The sequence below is a fragment of the Haematobia irritans genome, chromosome 4, assembly GCF_050003625.1.
Source record: "Haematobia irritans isolate KBUSLIRL chromosome 4, ASM5000362v1, whole genome shotgun sequence".
In the NCBI taxonomy this organism is placed as follows: Eukaryota; Metazoa; Arthropoda; class Insecta; order Diptera; family Muscidae; genus Haematobia; species Haematobia irritans.
In genome coordinates this window covers 210,385,136-210,397,665 of record NC_134400.1, presented here as the reverse complement: position 1 = coordinate 210,397,665, position 12,530 = coordinate 210,385,136, and the positions used below count along the sequence as shown (strand labels likewise).

The following is a 12,530-nucleotide window of genomic DNA, read 5'->3' as shown; positions in this document are numbered from 1 at the left end:
TTTTGACAAAATTTCTATAGAAATAAAATTTTGACAAAATTTTCTAAAGAAATAAAATTTTGACAAAATTTTCTATAGAAATAAAATTTTGACAAAAATTTTCTATAGAAATAAAATTTTGACAAAATTTTCTAAAGAAATAAAATTTTGACAAAATTTTCTATAGAAATATAATTTTGACAACATTTTCTATAGAAATAAAATTTAAACAAAATTTTCAATAGAAATAAAATTTTGACAAAATTTTCTATAGAAATAAAATTTAAACAAAATTTTAGATAGAAATAAAATTTTGACAAAATTTTCTATAGAAATAAAATTTTGACAAAATTTTCTATAGAAATAAAATTTTGACAAAATTTTTATAGAAATAAAATTTTGACAAACTTTTCTATAGAAATAAAATTTTGACAAAATTTTCTATAGAAATAAAATTTTGACAAAATTTCTATAGAAATAAAATTTTGACAAAATTTTCTAAAGAAATAAAATTTTGACAAAATTTTCTATAGAAATAAACTTTTGACAAAATTTTTATAAAAATAAAATTTTGACAAAATTTTCTATAGAAATAAAATTTTGACAAAATTTTCTATAGTAATAAAATTTTGACAAAATTTTCTATAGAAATAAAATTTTTACAAAATTTTCTTTAGAACTAAAATTTTGACAAAATTTTCTTTAGAACTAAAATTTTGACAAAATTTTCTATAGAAATAAAATTTTGACAAACTTTTCTATAGAAATAAAATTTTGACAAAAATTTTCTATAGAACTAAAATTTTGACAAAATTTTCTATAGAAATAAAATTTTTACAAAATTTTCTATAGAAATAAAATTTTGACAAAAATTTCTGTAGAAATAAAATTTTGACAAAAATTTTCTATAGAAATAAAATTTTGACAAAATTTTCTTAAGAAATAAAATTTTGACAAAATTTTCTATAGAAATAAAATTTTGACAAAATTTCTTTATTGCTTTAGAAATAAAATTTTGACAAAATTTGCTTCAGAAATAAAATTTTGACAAATTTGCTTTAGAAATAAAATTTTGACAAAATTTTTTATGGAAATAAAATTTTGACAAAATTTTCTATATAAATAAAATTTTGACAAAATTTTCTATAGAAATAAAATTTTGACAAAATTTTCTATAGAAATAAAATTTTTGACAAAATTTTCTATAGAAATAAAATTTTGACAAAATTTTCTATAGAAATAAAATTTTGACAAAATTTTCGTACGAAATAAAATGTTGACAAAATTTTCTTTAGAAATAAAATGTTGACAAAATTTTCATAAAAATAAAATGTTGACAAAATTTTCTTTAGAAATAAAATTTTGACAAAATTTTCTTTAGAAATAAAATTTTGACAAAATTTTCTTTAGAAATAAATTTCTCTTCGGTGTGCAATGGTTAGCAAGTGTATAATTTTTAGGTTTTAAAATGTTACCCAAAAATATTTTTTTGTATATTACAGCTCTCTAATATCATTCAAAGCTCCTAAAAGCTATTAACAAACGTTTTGTTTAGTGGTGTGACTTAATGTGTGAGTAAAATGATACTAAATTCATATGCATTCACAGTAAAAATAGCACAAAATGAAATATACACAAAAATGAAGGAAAATATGGAATGCAAGCAAAACTTGCCATAGCGCTAAATGGAATTAGCAGTTGATTAAAACAACGCACATATGAACCATAAAACAATTAGGACACAAAAAAGGTCAGCTTGAATGTTGCAGGGGGGGTAGGTAGTTTGTGTACAATTGAAAAGCATTTACAAGATGGAAGTTCGAAAATATGTAGCCAATTACAACAAACCAAAAATTTATACAAAAATCCAACGATAACATAGAAACAGAAAGTTAAGAAACAAATTGTAGAATACAAAAGAAAAAAAGAAACAAACAAAGTTTAAATTGTTAAAATGATGATGTTGTATGGCATGGAAAGAAAAACTACCTCTTGTTCTTTTGATGTTGGATGGAAAAAGCTTTTGGCACTACTATTTCCAAACATGTATTCGATTTCGGAACGATGAGCCTACGAAAAGAACATACACGCACACACACAAGTATGCATAATGATAATAATAATATAATAATAACAATATAAAATGCATAATGTAATAATCGAAACAAAAAAAATGAAAAATAATATCCAAAATGAGAAAATCACAATTGAAAGAAATTTACAGTACAGTACAAAAGTTCAATGTCAATGAGGCAGGCACTCAATCAATGGTCCCATTTGGGATATGAGATTGTTGTTTGTTTTGTTTTTTCGATTGAGGTGTGGTGTGTTGGTGTTGTTGGTGGTAGTAGTAGTGGCAGTTGTTGTTGTGTAGCAGATACAATAGAGATTTTGATGAAATCGATGACAATAATATATCCAGATTTTCCCATGAAAATTTGCGTAGGGCGTACACACACACACACAGAAGTAGTATGACCCCATCACATTGCCAAAAAAAGCCACAAAACGTACAAAAATAAAACGTATATAGATCAGTGAAATTCATTGAGAACAAATTGTGTAAAGTAAGAAGCTCTGCTATGCTAGTCATAATTTCAAGTCGCCCTTTTCCAAAGTAATCTCCTTTCATATTTTTTGCTCACAAGGTGTCCGTCGTATGTAGCAAAAGCGTTTGTTTGCAATAAGAAAATATTTCGATTTATAGATCACAAAAAAATGGATCTTAACTTACCTGATGTCTTTCGATGAGAGCTTCGGCTCCAGTTACATCATTGGCCAATTCATCGGATGTCACCAAACTCATCATGGAATTAATCCAAGCCAATAGATCACGATAATCGCTTAGGAATCGTTGCAAATCGTATGAGTCCAAAAGTTTCTCCTTGCGGGCGGTTGCCTTGGTTATGATTTGGTCCCACATTTCATTGATTTCCTTTTGTTTAGCATAAGTCTGTTCGGCTGTATCAGGATGGGATTGCATTAAACGATTGGCAGTCTCATCCAATTGGCGGATCTTATCACGCAAAGCCGCCAAATCACGTTCAACACCTTCATGTTTACGTTGCAATGTTTGGACACTGCGTAAGTCTTTGCCCAAATCGTCGTTGTTGAGAGCATTCTCCTTTTCGGCAATCCAATCCTTGGTTTCGTCAATGTCACGATGGAAACGTTGTACTTCATGGGCCGAACCCAATTGACTAGCCTTTTCGGCGGTCAATGTTTGTAAATTGTTCCATTTCTCATTCAAATCTTGCATTTGAGTTTGGATTTTCATGGCCGCTTCGGTTTGACCCAAGGAGGTCAATTGAATGGCAATTTCATTCATATTGGCCAATCGCACTTCATTGGCCTTCAAATCGTCATTGAAGTCATCGAATTTCTTTTGCAATACCTCAACCTCTTCCAAATCTTCACCAACGACATCGGCAATTTGGGCATGATTTTCCTTGTCCTTAATCCAGTTGGCCAAATCGGCAGCTTCACGTACCAAGACGTAAGCCTTAACGGTTTCGTTCAATTTATTTTGACGTTCACGGGCCAATGTCAATAGGTTATCGTATTGGGAATTAATTTGGGCTTGTCTCTTGGCAATGGAATGGTTGTCAACGAGATTCTGTTGACTGGCACTGAGGCCAGCTTCGATTTTCTTAATATAGGCAGCTGGTACAAAGCCTTGGCGATCGTTAACCTCAACCTTCCACCAATCCTTATTGTTAGAGTTCAAAAGAGTCAAGACATCACCCTTCTTCATGGAAACTTCACGTGGACTCTTCTCGGTGTAGTCATATAAGGCCACTACACACTCCTTACCAGTGATATCGACAACTGGGGTTTCTTGTTGGCGACAATTCTTAGCCTGTTCTTGTAAACCTTGGATGGTATTGCCAAAGGCTTCCAAATCAGAGACCAAGGCTTCGTGTTTCTTCAACAAAGCCTCGGATGAGTCTTCATCTTTACCATAGTCGTTGCCAGTGGCAATGGGTTCCTTTTCACGCATCCATGATTCAGCTTCATTGGCATCGGCAAAGTATTGATGGGCCTGCAGGGAGTCATCCAAATCTTGTTTACGTTGATTGGCCTTATCCTTCAGATTAGTCCATTGCTCTTGCAAAGCATCAACACGTTGACGAATATCCTCACTGGCGAAGGGTTGATCCTTCAACATATTTTCACCAGAGCTAATGACATTCAAGAGACGGGCATCGTGGTTATTGATTTCAGCCATAACAGCTTGATGCTTCTTGATCAAGTTTTGTACACCAATCAAATCACGACCCCGATTGGTCGAAGCAGCAATGGGCTCCTTTTCTCTAATCCAAGCAGCCTCATCTTCCAAATCACGGAACAACTGTTGCACTTGCAATGAGTCGGTTAAATGTTGTTTACGCTCACCCATGGGAGCTGCCAATGCAGCATAGCGGGTGGACAAGTTTCCCTCCTTTTGGCGAATATTATCAGCATCAAAGTGACCTGATTCAATGAATTTGTTGGCAGCAACCTTAATGCTTTCAATGCGATCCTGATGGGCCATAACATCGGCTTCCAAAAGGGCATGTTTCTTTTGAAGATTTTGTACGGAAGTCAAGTCTTTGCCATGGTCTTCCGACAACAGCTGACCCTCGATTTCACTCAACCACAATTCAATGTCTTCGATAGTGCGGTTGAATTGTTGTTGCTGGCAGGCCTCGTGTAACTTACAGCCCTTCTTATCGGAAGCCTGAACCAAAGTCTCCCACAATACAACAATTTCCTGCATACGAGTATTAATTTGGTCAGCGGCGTAATGCTGCTTCTCAATCAATTCTGTGCCGACAGTAGTGATATCTTCAATGCGCGACTTATTGGCATTGAGTTCGTGTTCAAAGTTCTGGTGCTTTTGCATTTTGCCATTCAAATTGGTTGGGTCCAAATAGCTGTCATCGGTGGCAAACTTCAACTTCTCACTGATCCAGCCCTTGGTTTCGTCACAATCACGTTCAAATTGTTGATAGCGGTTGGAATCTTCCAATAATTGACGCCGCCTGTTCGATTTTTCCAAAAGAGCAGCACGTCTGGCCAAAAGCATTTGGCGCCTTTGAGCCACATCATCGGCGGCATAATGTTGGCCGTCAATGAGTTTGGTGGCAAAGATATCAAGAGCCTTAATCTTCTCCTCTTGGGCAGCCAAACTCTTTTCGAAATCTTCGTGTTTCTTAATTAAAGCTTCAACAGAATCCAAAGAGTCTCCCAAATCTTCGTTGGCCAAGAAAGCCTCTTGCTTAGCCATCCAAGTGTCAGCCTGTTCGGTGTCACGATAGAACAATTGCAAATCCATGCATTGCTCATAGAGGATGCGTCTTTCTTCCCACAACGAGAGTAAGGAGCTCTTGTCATTCTCCAAAGCAGCCAATTTCTCTTGAATCTCGGCAGCGGCATAATGTTCACGCTCCAAAAGCTTTTGGCCAGACTCGGTTGTTAGACGGAAACTATCTTCACGGGCATCAATTTCACCCTTATGCTCTTGATGGCGCTCCAAAAGGGCTTCAGCTCCAGCAACATCCTTGGCCAATTCATCGGCCGAAATTATGGCCTTCATGCCATTAATCCACGATACCAAATCACGGAAATCAGCCAAGAAGCGATGTAGGAAATAGGACTCGTCCAATTTTTGTTTGCGTTCCCCAGCCTTGGCCTTCAAACTCTGCCAGTAGTTGGCAATTTCCGCATGCTTATCGCGAATCTGATCGCTGTGATCAGCATGGATGGAGCACAGACGTTGAGCCTCAGCTCCCAAAGTGGATACCTTATCTTCTAAAGCTGCCAAATCACGTTCAACACCTTCGTGTTTACGTTGCAATGCCTGAACACTGGCCAAATCGCGGCCATAGTCATCCGATGACAAAACGACATCCTTTTCAGCAATCCAGGCAACGGTTTCATCGGCATCCCGATTGAAACGTTGAATTTCATGGGCTCCGAATAGCTTCTCCTGGCGTACAATGGCAAGCTGCTTCAGACGCTGCCAAGCCTCGTTGAGTTCATCCTTACGCTTGGTGATCGTGTCACGATCAGGATGGGCATCCTGAATCAATTTATCGGCCAATTGATTAACCTCAGTTACGCGATATTCTTGCGAAGCCATATCCTTTTGGAACTCGTCGAATTTGCGTTGCAATACCTCGACGTGTTCCAAATCTTGACCGAATTCATCGGCTGTAACAAATGCCTCCTTGTCCTTAATCCAGAACATCACCTCTTCACATTGACGCAAGAATTGAACAAGAACCAAAGCCTGTTGCAACTTCAGACCCTTTTCGGCCAAACGACTTAAAAGCAACTCCCACAACCGATGTAATTCATCGAGTCGTCGGCGAATAGTTTCAGAAGCGAAATGGTTTTGGTTAATCATTTCCTGACCGGTATTGTCCAGAGACACAATGGCATTGCTATGAGCCGATACTTCAGCCTCAAAGGCTTGATGCTTTTGTATTTTCGCTTGGAGATTAGTGGGATCACGATAGCTCTCCTCGCTAGCTGCCTGAAGTTTTTCGTTGATCCACGATTCCAATTCGTCAGCATCACGCTTGAAATATTGGAAGCGACGTGAGTCCTCGAGTTTTTCACGCTTCTGGCGTGTTTCAATTTTGAATTCATTATAACGTGAGAGAACCTGTTCACGCCGCTCTTGAATATCTTCGACGGTTTCGAGGATTTTAACCTCTTTAGGAGTAAAATTCTCCATGATCGTTCGCAATTAATTTAATTCAATGTGTAAATTAGATAATAATTTTTCGTTCTGAAAACAAATAATGAGATAATAGTAATAGTTAGAAATCGTATATATTTAGTATAGAATAGGAATTAATAAGGAGGGCTTTTGAGATTAAAGTCCCCTTTGGCTGATCTGCAGAGATGCACAAAGTTATTCAAGCAGTTGTTTATTAAAGTGATAGAGTAGCAAGGGCCCACACGCCACAATTTAATTTAAAATTACCCTGAGCAAAAAGCCTCCAAGGAACTGGAGACCAATGAAATCGTAATACTGGTATTGACTACTTATAAATCTACTTATGTCTACTGTGATAGCAACCCAGGAGATACTGATGACAACATGTAATTGTGTCTACACACAGGGATGATCTTGGTCTCCGCATAAAGGCGATCCACGGCAGGGATGGAAAATGCAATTTTGTAGAAAGTACAAAATAGGAATTTTTTGAGCGAAAAAGTACTTTTCACTAAACAAAACAAAAATATACTACAAACATGAGTTCATCTAATTCATTTTTAATGATGCTGGCATTCTGCAAAAATTTTTATCGGCACATGTTATTGTTGGTTTAACACTTAACTTCTCTTCTAGACAGTGGACATGTACATACATTTTCAGTATACTGCAAACAGGCTTTCGCAACTAAGTTTGTTAAAGACTTCCCAAATATTGAAATATTTTTTAAAATTTATTCTACCTTGAAAACGGATCAAAACTGTATAGACTAAAGGTACTAAATAATTCGCGGTGGTACTACGGTACTTATCAAAGTGAACAAGTATTGTCGCAGTTCTAACAGGTTGGCTGATAAGTCCCCGGTCTGACACAGAGATGGCGTCGCTAGTATTAAATGCATATTATTTTTATATAGTACCAACCTTCAAATGATGCGTGTCAAAATTTGACGTCTGTAAGTCAATTAGTTTGTGAGATAGAGCGTCTTTTGTGAAGCAACTTTTGTTGTTGTGAAAAAAAAATGGAAAAAAAGGAATTTCTTGTTTTGATAAAATACTGTTTTCTGAAGGGGAAAAATACGGAGGAAGCAAAAACTTGGCTTGATAATGAGTTTCCGGACTCTGCCCCAGGGAAATCAACAATAATTGATTGGTACGGAGGACGGTGAACGCAGTGGACGCCCGAAAGAGGTGGTTACCGACGAAAACATCAAAAAAATCCACAAAATGATTTTGAATGACCGTAAAATGAAGTTGATCGAGATAGCAGAGGCCTTAAAGATATCAAAGGAACGTGTTGGTCATATCATTCATCAATATTTGGATATGCGAAAGCTCTGTGGAAAATGGGTGCCACGCGAGCTCACATTTGACCAAAAACAACAACGTGTTGATGATTCTGAGCTGTGTTTGCAGCTGTTAACTCGTAATACACCCGAGTTTTTCCGTCGATATGTGACAATGGATGAAACATGGCTCCATCACTACACACCTGAGTCCAATCGACAGTCGGCTGAGTGGACAGCGACCGGTGAACCGTCTCCGAAGCGTGGAAAGACTCAAAAGTCCGCTGGCAAAGTAATGGCCTCTGTTTTTTGGGATTCGCATGGAATAATTTTTATCGATTATCTTGAGAAGGGAAGAACCATCAACAGTGACTATTATATGGCGTTATTGAAGCGCTTGAAGGTCGAAATCGCGGCAAAACGGCCCCACATGAAGAAGAAAAAAGTGTTGTTCCACCAAGACCACGCACCGTGTCACAAGTCATTGAGAACGATGGCAAAAATTCATGAATTGGGGTTCGAATTACTTCCCCACCCACCGTATTCTCCAGATCTGGCCCCCAGCGACTTTTTATTGTTCTCAGACCTCAAAAGGATGTTCGCAGGGAAAAATGTTGGCTGCAATGAAGAGGTGATCGCCGAAACTGAGGCCTATTTTGAGGCAAAACCGAAGAAGTACTACCAAAATGGTATCAAAAAATTGGAAGGTCATTATAATCGTTGTATCGCTCTTGAAGGGAACTATGTTGAATAATAAAAACGAATTTTGACAAAAAAATGTGGTTTTCTTTGTTAGACCGGGGACTTATCAGCCAACCTGTTATTCTCTTTCATTGATAGGCTAAGAAGTTTCCGAATCGTCCTCGTAAATATCGACATTATTTGCTCTATTTTTGCCATTTTTAAACACATTCATTTATTCATGGATCACATCATTCATTTGGAATGTACAACTATCTGCTTTATCGTTATCGTTTAACTCCGTACCTAATCAAACTTTGTACTTGATATGAATGAAACCCCTTCAATTCGATACTCACCAAAATTTGCTCTCGTTTCTTTTAATACTGTTTCTCTTCTGTAACTCTTGTTTTTTTTTCACTCCGGTAATAATATTTCGATATTATACGAATCGAATTCGGTTTTAGCAACACCTGAAATGGAAATAAAATAATATAAAATTTCATTAAAATATACAACGACAATGAAATCCAATTAGATTTCCTCTCCATTTGCACCACCCACTATTAAAGCAAACAAAATCACAAACAAATTGGAGAGATGACATAAAAATTTAAGTACTCTTAAGCCAGTGATTACATAATTTCCTCCAAAGTTTTGACGAATTAAAGTACAAAATAAAATCCAGAGAATTCACATATAATGTGGTCATATGCTTGCTCACTGGTTGACTTACTGAATAGATTGCTGGCTAACTAACTAACTGAGCACTGCAATATAAAATTCCAGTGTGGCTATGATAAAGACCAACAAAATGGGAGGAGATCCAAAAAAACAAGAAAACAAAAAGCAAAAAAGAATATGACGACGGCGACGACAACAGCCCCAACACACTCAATGCGAAAGAGTGTGTGGAAGAGATGACGACAACCCATCAGCACCACCGAAACAAACAAACGAATAACACCAACAAACAGCAGCATTAGCTTTATTATTGTTTATACGAAATTAAATTGGATGTTATAATTTCACTTAAACTAGGAAAAATTCTTACCATTACCGCACCCTATATGGAAGAGTAAACAACAACAACAACAACAAAATGAAACTGAATCAAAACTTGGCGTGAAAATTATAAATTTAATTCTTTTGATTACTTTGCTTGCGAGTGTATGTTGTCATGGCTAAGGGCGGCGATAAATTTGAAATGTTCATCGAAAACTACAGATATATGACGCATTTCGACCACAATATCAGTAACACTTTTCGTAACCTTATCAATTCACATAATAACGAAATTCAAATATTTCAATGCTAGGAATTATCGACCTCAAAAGTAGAAACTTAGAAAATGTACGAAGAAATAGAAACAATTCATAATTTCATCCAGTGTTATGGCAAGACCTTTAATCAAAACAAATTCTACATGACCTTGCTCTCCAGTCTTAAATACCCACCACCATGAACGAAATATTAGGGTTTCCTTTGAAATTTCATGAGGGCTTGAGGGCTTGAGGACTTGAGGACACTTCCCGAAGATAAATTTAAAGATTTCACCTATGAGGACTATATCAGATTCTGGATTTATAAGAACCATTTTTGTTTGAGTTTTATAGGAATCATTAACATCTCTTGTAAGTGTGCAAGAAAATTATAAAATAACGTCTTGATTTGAAATCTTATATCTGTAGAAGTAAAATCTGGAAATTTTACATTGAGTTTCAAGCAATTTTCATGATCAGTGCGCCTTCTACACCCTCAAGAAGTGAAGTCGGTCTATATGGAGGCATTACCAAATGGACCGATAAAAACTTAATACGACACACGTTTTTGTGGGCCTAAAATACCAGAATATTTACAATTTCAGGCAAATCAGATAAAAACTACGGTTTCTAGAAACCCAAGGAGTTAAATCGGGAGATCGTTCTTATGGGGGCTATACTAAAATATGGACCGATGCTCACCGTTTTCGCCACACCTCTTTATGACCCGAAAATACATCTAGATTTCCAATTTCAGGCAAATAGGATAAAAACTTCGGATTCTAGAAGCCCAAGAAGTAAAATCGGGAAATCGGTCTATATGGGGGCTATACCAAAATATGGACCGATACTCACCATTTTCGGCACACCTCTTTATGGTCCTAAAATACCTCTAGATTTCCAATTTCAGACAAATTGGATAAAAACTACGGTTTCTATAAGCCCAAGACCCCAAATCGGGAGGTCGTTTTATATGGGGACCATACCAAAACATGGACCGATACACACAATTTTTGGCACACGTATTTGCGGTCCTACAATACCTCTAGATTTCCACTTACAGGTAAATTGAATAAAAACAGCGGTTTCTATAAGCCCAAGAAGTAAAATCGGGAGATCGGTCTATATGGGGGCTATACCAAAATATGGACCGATACTCACAATTTTTGGCACACGTATTTGTGGTCCTACAATACCTCTAGATTTCCAATTTCAGGTAAATTGAATAAAAACTGCGGTTTCTATAAGCCCAAGAAGTAAAATCGGGATATCGGTCTATATGGGGGCTATACCAAAACATGGACCGATACTCACCATTTTGGGCACACCTCTTTATGGTCATAAAATACCTTACACACACAAAAATTTCACGAAAATTTTTCCAATTAAAATTTTAATTGAGTTTTAAAAAATATTCAATTAAAAATTTAATTGATTCAACAAATTTTTTAATTGAAACAAAAATCAATCACTAAAATAATAGTATCGATTAATTTTTTAATTGGATAAATTAACTATTTAATTGACCTTCAATTAATTGTTTAATTGATACTATCATTTCTGTGATTGAAGACATTTCAATTAAAAATTAATTGGATCAACTAATTTCGTGATTGAATCAGAAAAAAATTTTTTTGTGTGTAGATTTCAAATTTCAGGCAAATTGGATAAAAACTACGATTTCTATAAGCCCAAGACCCCAAATCGGGAGGTCGGTTTATATGGGGACTATATCAAAATTTGGACCGATATAGCCCATCTTCGAACTTGACCTGCCTGCAGACAAAAAGACGAGTTTGTGCAAAATTTCAGCACGATTGCTTCATTATTGAAGTCTGTAGCGTGATTACAACAGACAGACAGACGGACAGACGGACATCGTTATATCGTCTTAGAATTTCTCCCTGATCAAGAATATATATACTTTATATAGTCGAAAATCGATATTTCGATGTGTTACAAACGGAATGGCAAACTTATTATACCCCGGTCACCATTCTATGGTGGTGGGTATAAAAAGGCATACAATTATACATATTTGTTGCAGATTTCATTTTAACTTGATGGGGAATAGCCCAAAGCAAATTTTCACAAAGTTTGTATTCCATAAAATGGATTATTAAAGGAAAGTAATCGTGAAAAAATGACGATTTTAGCGGCTAAACACGAACTTAATACCCACCTTTAAGGTGGGTGGAATTATATACCATGCGGTCGGACGTGCGTGCGTGCTATTGTCAAAAAAAAAAGTAAAAATGTGGCAACTACTATTGATTGAAGTTAAAAAACATAAAGTCCTATACTTTAAAAAGTTTGTGGAATATAAAAACACAATAAAAAGCGCAGAGGCAAGGAATGTAATCAGCAAATTCAATGGTTTTCTGACGCATACTGAGTAACTCGAAGAATCGTATTCGTCAACGCATTCGAATACAACGTACGCACGCATGACCGCATGGTATGTAATTCCACCTTAATTCATAGTTAACACATTTTTGTAATCAAAGTCCAGGTCGCAGTTTTAGTCCAAACGAGAATGTGGATCTACAAAGTCCCAGCAAAAAATGTTCGAAGTTCTTCTAAAGGCACAACTTTAAAAGCACTTCCAAAAATT

The 12,530-nt window shown here is 36.0% G+C and overlaps 1 protein-coding gene across 5 annotated transcripts in view; it reads right to left on the bottom strand.

Moving 5' to 3' along the window:
- Window positions 1-12,530, bottom strand: part of alpha-Spec (alpha spectrin) — a 41,433-nt gene that overhangs the window by 13,843 nt on the left and 15,060 nt on the right. For 2 of the 5 annotated variants that reach the window (XM_075303309.1, XM_075303311.1), the window contains exons 2-4: window positions 9,014-9,127; window positions 2,714-6,757; window positions 1,969-2,049 (exon numbers count right to left, since the gene is read on the bottom strand). In XM_075303309.1, the coding sequence (XP_075159424.1) occupies window positions 1,969-2,049; window positions 2,714-6,703 (4,071 nt within the window). In that variant the 5' untranslated portion in view covers window positions 6,704-6,757; window positions 9,014-9,127. Of the gene's footprint in view, window positions 1-1,968; window positions 2,050-2,713; window positions 6,758-9,013; window positions 9,128-9,293; window positions 9,385-12,530 lie in introns of those variants that run through there. The other 3 variants (XM_075303312.1, XM_075303313.1, XM_075303310.1) reach the window with 2 other exon arrangements.